Raw genomic sequence first — 8,364 nt, 5'->3', positions numbered from 1 at the left:
GGAGGAGGAGGAGGAGGAGGAGGAGGAGGAGGAGGAGGGTGATTTGACCTCTGACCTCTGCCATTGATCTGGGCTCAGGGTTACTGGATGTTTGTTTTCTGATGTGACTGCAGCCCTGGGGTAACCACTAACTCTCCCTTCTTCTTCTCTTGCAGATGAGCTCACAGTACCTGCACTTTACCCCAGTAGCCCTGAAGTGTGGGCCCCGTACCCTCTGTACCCAGCGGAGTTAGCGCCTGCTCTTCCTCCTCCTGCCGCTTTCACCTACCCCGCTTCACTGCATGCCCAGGTAATTTATGCCCATCGGCCACCTCTCCACTCACCCCACCACCAGCCCTTTCAGACCCGGTCCCCCAGAGCACACCATGTGACTAACACCTACCCAGCTAACAGATCCACCTCCAAGAAGTGAATGGTTTTCCTCTACAACAAGCTGACCCCCCTCCCTCCGGTACCTCTGAGGACCATCTGACAGCCATGACCCCACCCACTGCCTGATGTCTGCCCCAAAGGACCACCTCTCTCTTCCCTAATGATCTCACCCTCATGTCACACTCCAGGACTGAGCAGGTTTCCCTCCTTGGCTCCCAGCTAGCAGAAGGACACCACAGGGGCATAAGGCATGAGTGTGTGTGTGTGCACGTGCGCGTGCGTGCATCTGGTGTGGAAGGGAGGTGTGTACTTGACACAGGTTTTAATGTGTGCTTGGCGTGTATGAATTAAAAGGCTTGCTTTCTTCTCCACAGGGAGCTGAGGGACCAGAGGGGAGGCTTCCATGAGGAAGCCTGAAACTTTAGGAAAGACAAAAGCTTGTTCATTGCCCAGTGTGTGGCAAAGGTAGTCATCCGCTGTGAGTTTCTCTTGCTTAGTTAAGAACAGTCTGAGGCATACTAAGGCTTCCTCTCCCCACACCACCCCCCCCCCCACGGCCGTGGTTCCCCGAGATCTGTCTCGAGTGAAGATAGTAATCAGAGCTGAGCTTCGCCCTTGGAAGTAACCCCTCATTTGACTGGCCCATGGAAAGTGCCAGTCATTAACAAGCAGAAACACTAGTCCATATTTCTCACTAATCTGCCACTCGGCCTGGCCTTTTAAAACTTGCCAGGCTATGGGCTGGCGAGATGGCTCATCAGGCAAAAGTGCTTGCTGCCAAAGCCTGTGTTCAATCCTCAGGACCCACACAATGAAAGAGAGAACTGACCTGGGGTTGTCCTCTGCCTTCCACACACGCGTGCACACTAGACAGAGACAGTCGATCTCTTTAGCTTATCGGGCTGGTCAGGTGCGGAGCATGTTCATTTTGTCTGGTATTTGTTTCCAGGGCTTGGTGAAACATGTTGCACGGAACAGTCCTGATTAAGGCCCCTTAAGCTGCCCCAGTGAGGGACCCCAAGTGCTTAGGGCTGAGTGCTCTTTAAATCTGACACAGCAGTGCGTTTCTTGCCTGCGTTGGCAGCTGGCCTTCTGAGCTGCTCTCCCGGGGCCTATCAGCTGCAGGCAGGCAGGAAGCCCTCAGTGCCTGTGCCACAGGCCAAAATATCCTCCCCTGGGGAAGCTAGCCAGCAGTGTAAAGACTGAGGAAAACGTGCCGAAGGTGGCAGGGAGTGGCCATGGTCTGGGAAACAAGCTGAAGTCAAGGACTTTTGCTTTTCTTTGCTCTGCCCCGTATCCTGCCTCAGTGTTAAGTAGCCAACATAGCCAACAGATAGCAGGCAGGTGGGGGGCTACGTTGTAACTGTCTGTCACTGAGTCCTTTATGTTTTTGATCTTTGTGGACAGCAAAGAGTGACTGAAAGCCCCTTTTGTGTGGGTCCCATACCTCATGTGCGGGTGCTATGCCCCCCTCTCAAAAGGAGCAACCAACAGTTGAGGCCATTAGGGGCGCATGCTACAAGGTTGTACATAGTCTATAGAATCTGTGGCTTTGGGTAGTCCACAACAAGCCATTCACCACTGCCCTGGAGAATCAGGACCCGGCTGCGTCCAGAAAGAACGGGGATTGCTGGCTCTGGTCCTGATGTAACAGATGGACTCAGGAGTGACGGGGGAGGGGGGGGTATGGAAGGTGAGGGTTCTCCCAAGGATCTCTTTTGTGGGAGAGTTAGGAAGCCTACGCCACTGAGGAAGGATGGAGAGACAGTGCAGGATTAGCTGGATCTTGGCCGTGTGCCTCACTGGCTCCCGTCACATAGATGGCCCCCTTCTTGAGACTTACCCAGCCCGGAATCCTCTGACCTGCTGGTGGTGAGGCCTGTGTCCTGGAATCCCACTTCTTCTCTGGAACCACTTACAAGAACATTCTTGTCGAATGTATCGGTCCAGGCTGGAACCCAGTAGAGGCTTTATAGACAGCTGGCCCAGCCCACTGTACAATGAGGAAATGGGTCTGAGAAGATGGAAGGTGGCCCCCAAATCGCAGTGCTCCTACGGTGACCAGAGCAAGTGTTCTCCTTGCTGACTAACACAGCAAGGCGGGGGCTCACCAGAGACTTGCTCTTAATGGAATTTCGGAGAGGCCTTGCTCCAATGGCGCCTTGGAACATTCCCCTCTAAGTAGATGGGAAGTCTGTCAGAAGAGACTCTGAGGCAAAGATGACTTCCAAGGTGCTAACTGGAGGGAGCAGAGTGGGCAACCCCTTACTAGGCGAGTGGTGTTTTGTTCTGGAAACTTAATGTTTTGGAGAGTCTTCTAGTTTTATTTTTTATTTTTTTAATTTTTTGATTGTTGTGCTCTATTTTGAGACATGGATTTTTTTTTTTCTTCTAGTGTTTCTCTCCAGAGGCAAAGCCCAACACACCTGTCTTTTGTCCACTTCTTCAGCAGATTAGATTTGTCTCTGGGAATGTGTTTGTCACATACCAACCTACTGCAGACCAGCAGAGGGAGCTCCCGTGTTGAATTTATTAGCAAGCCCCCTCCCTCCCCCTTTTGCAAAAAAAACTATTTCTTGATGATATTTGAGAGATTTCAATAAAAATTTTAATCAGAGCAAAAAAAAAAAAAAAAAGGTCTCAAGTAGACTACAGCGTTTTTATTTTTGTTTTTCTGTTTTCACGGTGCTACAATTTTGGAGCCGAGGTGTTTGATCTCTGGCTGAGGTTTGTGAGGAAGGACCAGGTCCATAGCAGCTAAGTTGTATGTCCCATGGGAACAGACTCTGAAAGAGCACCCCAGAAGACCGTGCCCAGTGCCCAGGCCGCATCGCCGCTGCCGCCCGGTTTTTGAGCTCCAGAGCCACCCTGAGTTTTACACTAGAAGATGTTCGTGCCAACAAGTCATCCGCCACCAGAAGTTCTTGCATCAGAACAAGGCTGACGGATCTCCCTAGTGGACACATCCTCCCTGCCCTCCTGCTCTCCTGCTCTGCTCCTCAGGAAACGGGACCTGCCCCGAGAAATGAGTCGGAGCCACTTCTGGTTCAATTCTAGCCTCGCGCAGCCATTCTCCACTCTGGTTTAAAGGTCCTTTTGTGCTATCTGATGCCAGTGGTTTTGATCTAATGGTGGCACACACCTGTCATCCCTGTGTTTGGGAGGCAGAGATGGAAGAATCCAGAGCGCCTAGCCGGCCTGTGCTTTAGTAAGATTCTTTCACAACTCCCACCTTCTCCAAATTGGATAAAGAGACAGGACGGCAAAGTGCGGCTGCTGCCTTAGCATTTTCACAGAGGATGGTGTGGCTCTATAGCCAGGGTCAGATTTCTGTCATTAGCATCTTTAAGTGATTGTCTACTTCACCCTCAAGGCCGTTAGTGTGTAACGTTTGCAAACTACACTGTCAGGGCAGCAGAGACCGGTTTCATCTTCCACTTTCCAGAAGGGGAAGGCGACATACAGACCCTGGTCACCACCTGTTCACGGTCTGCCTTGTGAGTCTGCTGGTCTCACCTCACAGCAGAGGTGGAGCCCCTGACCCCTGACCCCCACTAGAGGCAGCCCCAGAGCTGGGCCCTGAAAGTTTGTCGGGGGAGCGGGTTCGAGGGAAGGTCTTGAGGTCAGCTGTTTCAGGGGACTCCTCCCCGAGGGCCAGATACTTCTCGGGGTGTGCATCTTGAGACACCCCTGGAAAAAAATTTTTTAGAGATTTAACTCCAAACAAATTGAGAGCTAGTCCACAGGAAATTGCCACAGGCAAACACAATAAAGAACGTAGATGGACGGACAGACAGACTTCGAGGCTGTCTGGGTTTCTTGCAGGTCTGTACCCATTTGTCACAAGAGCTGGGCATTTGTTTACCCAGTAGTGTGTAAACTCTCTTCTCTTTCCATTTTGATGTGTGTGGTGTGCACATATGCAAGGGCACATGCGTGTAGTAGACTGGGGTCAATGAGGGCAGTCATGCAGTCTAGACTCTGTTCATTGAGGACCAGACTCTGTCTCAAGCCCAGAGCTCACTGACGCGGTGGGACTCTCTTGCCAGCTTGCTCCGGAGAATACCCTGCCTCCATCTTTGAAGGCAGACATAAAGAACACTCTGAGCCATCTCCCCAGCCCCACGATAAAACTAACAAGAATTGGATTATGGAGGGGGGGGTGTTTGTTTGTTTGTTTTAATTATTTCCCATCTTGCTGTCAGTCGCTACTGCCCTGTGGAGAATAGAGAGTATAGACTTAAGGTTTGGGCACACAAGGTATGTCCTCAGAACACAAGGGTTTAGGGACCCTGGGAGACTGGTGCCTGGTGACAATCATCATTGTTTGGGCCCCATTGACTAAGGTTTCATACTCTGTATTGCTCATCTTCCGCTGAGCAGGTGGTAGCAAGTTCTGTGCTGGTGGCCAGTCCTGTCAAGACAGTTCACTAGGCCTTTCTGACCCCTAGAAGGAGTTTAATACCTTAGTAATACCCTTTCTCAGAAGTCAGGGAGGGGCGTGGAAATTTGGGGTGTGTCCTGCTATGAACCACAGATCCTCAACTCAGTGCTAGCTCATCCTGGTGTCCCCCCAGGACTGCCCTAAGGGGCTGAGGGACACCTAGGCCTTACTGAGCGGTGGCGCCCCGACCCTACAGGTCTGTGAGCTCGTAGTTGCAGAAGGCACCCCAGAATGGGAACCCCGGCCGTCTGTGGAGGCTGGGGTTGTAGGGGTCAGTACCCACCTCAGCTGGTCAGGTTGCAATCCTTTCTTCCTGAGGGCCCTCCTTTTGGCAGTGGTAGCGCAGAGCCATGTGCGGGTTCCAGCGCTACCTGGCCAACCTCAGCGTTAAACATCTCAGAGCTTCAGGAACGTGGGCTAGGAATCTTAAAGTATTAGTAATGTCTGGTACGTCGTTGTGACTTGCAGTGACTGAATTTATTCATTTATTTATTTTCAGTGCTGGGGATAGAATGTTCTAGACAAGCATTTCACCCCTGAGTTGTGTTTCAGGAACCTTCCCCTCTTCTCCCCCCACCCCCAAGGTTAGCCTTTTTTAAGGAATGTTTGAACTTTCTGCATAGAAAGGGACTCCGCCCAAGCTTCCCACTCTCCTGGCTTGGTAAGAGGACAAAAGCCACCTGAAACGCCAAAGCCAGAGACCAGAAGAGTGACACCAAAGCAGGGAGAGCTGCATTATCAAAGGACAGGTTTCTCCCGGCTGCTCTGTGATCGCACCACCCTGCAGCATGCTATTCCTTACACGATTCCCCCTCCCCCATAGGCACACCAGCACACGCCCAGCTGTAGAAAGCCAGTCCTGGCAGGAGGCACCAGGCCACTGGGACATCCCAGAGAGCGGCATGGTGCTTAGGATTCCACACGAGGCCAGGGCCCTTTTCCTGGCCTTCTGTCAACTAAGCTGCAGTAGAGGAAGCCCTGTGGGCTCTGGCGCCTTCTCCCACACACACGCCTTCTGCCTCCTGGCTCCAGTCATGTCTGCCACCTTGGAAGGATTGAGTTAGAGCTGTGATCCAAGCCCAGGAACTCTGCTCTTGGCTAAGGAAGCCCTCTCTCTATCCTTGTGACCTTGTCACTGGCTCAGCGCTGAGATTGTACCTCTGATCCCAGCCTTCACGACCTAAAGGTAGGAAGGTCACTCACTAGTCGAGACCACAAGTCTCCCAAACAGAAAACCAACAGCAATTTTGTTGTTTGGTTTTTGAGACTGGGTCTCACTCTGTGGCCCAGGCCATTCTCATTTTTGATCCTCCTGTCGTTGTAGAGGCCTCCTGAATGTGGGGATCGCAGGTGGGCCACAAACAGGATTTTTTTTTTTAATTAATATTTTTGTGTGTCTGTGATTGTGTGTTTGGGCACCTGTATTGTACTGCACACCCAGAGGTCAGAGGGCAGCTTTGTGGAGTCAGTTCTTTTCTCACCACCTTCCTGTGAGCTCCAGGGTTTGAACTTGGGTTTTCTGGCTCCTCCTCCCCCCCATTTCCCCCCTGCCCCCCAGCAAGCTCTCTGTCTGCTGAACCACTTAGCTAGCCCCGTCTGTGGACAGGATTCTTTTTTTAAATGACAGTTGCTACCCGACCTGTTAAACCTGGTATCTTAGACACATGTCTTCCATCCTCCTGGCTCTCCGTATAAACAGAATGAACATCTGTCATGTAAGGTTAATTTGAGGGGAAGAATACCAATATGTGTGGCATTCGGGACTCTCTCAAGAGCCTCTCCACACCTTGCCTTTGTCAGAGTGGGGCCTCTAGTTACTAGAGGCTCCCAGTTACGGAGGTAAGCAGGAGATATATGTAGAAATCTGTAGGACAGGAACATCGGAGCAGCACCTGGTGAGCGGAGCCTCTGGGCTGCACTTGTTGGGGACAGAAGGAGTAGGTGCACCGCCCTGAGCTTTGCAGTGTGAACAGAGAGGCACTGCATGGTCCATTGTAGGTTCTAGTTGCTTCTTGAGGCTCAGGCTCCCAGGTACCCAATATGTGACTTTCGGGGTTCCACTGTGAGTTCTAGTTCAGCATCCCTAGGTACAGGGCTCCCAAGTACATTCTGTAGGTAACAAACCCAGAGCCACAAGGAAACTTTGTAATTACCCAACACCAAGCTTTATAAAAGGAGAAAGGGAACTTTTCTCTTTGAGGAAAACAAGTTTTGACAGGAGCAAAAGGAAAATTGACTCCAAATGGCATCATGTTTTATTCAGAGTGTGCTGCCAGGGTGGAAGGCCAGGACCCAGTGACAGGACGGGAAAGTGGGGCACCCCGACTTTAAGCTTCATACATTGTGCACGAGCTCTACCCGCTTGACTGAGCTCAGCGCCCAGGGACCTCTAATGGCCCTTGCTAGCAAACATAGTTAAAAATTAACAAGCTGACAAGATTAAATACGGATGGTAAGCCACAACTGTGGACCGAATCTGACGCAGGGTGTTATACGCTCGGGTGCCCTCGACCAGAGTGGCGTCCCAGCAAACTGGGAGATGTTGGAGCACATTCCACACACCTGTCTGGAAACAGAAACCTAACTTGTGATCAGAACAGCCTGGTGGAAGAGCTGAGACTCAGGAGAGAGAGCCCCAAGGACTCGCTCTTGGTCCCCAACGTGTGATTGGTCTTTGAGGAGGGGACTCATGATTCTATGACCTTGATTGTGAGGTTCACAGGCCAGTGACTGACACACAGTCATTCTGGCTAGCCATCTTTGAAGAACCAGCCTTCTCCAGCTGGGACTTTTTGGTATTTTGAGATAGTATTTGCCATGGCTTCAAGGCTGGCCTCAGACTCACAGCAATCCTCCTGCTTCAGCTAGGATTATACGCATAAGCCAGCTCTTGGCTATGGCCAAGAAGTTCTCACTTGGTTCTTCTCCAGCTGCTGGGGCGAGTAAGATGATGGACCAAGTAAAAGTAAGATAACCTTGGACCAATTCACACAAATCCCGGGAATGGAGCTCAGGATATCGGTCAAAGGGGATGGGCTTGCTTTGGGGTCTGTTCCATGGCCAGTAGATCAGGGGGATTGGATGCCACCACACTGGATTCGACCTCATCACCACTGACCGGGCCCCACACTGACTTTTCTCAGCTCCATGGGTATAAGCTGGCAGAGAATCAAAATATCTTGCAGTCAGATGACCTTGGGATGTCCAGGGAGTCAAGTGAAACAAGTCCCTCCATATCACAGCAAAACTTTTCACACACTGCTTTGTGTCTGTCAACCCCAGGACACGGTGCGTTGCTCTCAAACTGTCTGGGCTGGAGAGCCTTTCCAGACGGGTCTTTTTCCAGTCACACTTTTGAAGATCTAAGTCAAGAGCAGGTACCCCATATCTGGATTAGTGCGTGCCAGCAGCCCAGAGGGGACCTTGAAATGCAAGTGAGATGGGTCAGCAAGTGAAAGTGCCTGCCGCCAGGCAAGCCAACTGGGCCAGGCTGTCCTCCTTACACACACACACACACACACACACACACACACACACACACACACACA

General features: G+C 51.4%; 1 protein-coding gene across 5 annotated transcripts in view; it reads left to right on the top strand.

Annotated features, from left to right (window-relative positions):
* Rbpms (RNA binding protein, mRNA processing factor) overlaps nt 1-8,364 on the top strand; it is a 151,897-nt gene that overhangs the window by 127,143 nt on the left and 16,390 nt on the right. For 2 of the 5 annotated variants that reach the window (XM_021219173.2, XM_029531788.1), the window contains exon 6: nt 156-289. The exons of 2 other annotated variants lie outside the window; for them this stretch is intronic. In XM_021219173.2, the coding sequence (XP_021074832.1) occupies nt 156-289 (134 nt within the window). Of the gene's footprint in view, nt 1-155; nt 290-2,767; nt 3,018-8,364 lie in introns of those variants that run through there. One more of the 5 variants, XM_021219172.1, reaches the window with a different exon arrangement.

The sequence above is a fragment of the Mus pahari genome, chromosome 19, assembly GCF_900095145.1.
Source record: "Mus pahari chromosome 19, PAHARI_EIJ_v1.1, whole genome shotgun sequence".
Classification (NCBI taxonomy): Eukaryota; Metazoa; Chordata; class Mammalia; order Rodentia; family Muridae; genus Mus; species Mus pahari.
Note: the sequence above shows the minus strand (reverse complement) of the source record. Positions and strands in the feature narration are given on the sequence as shown.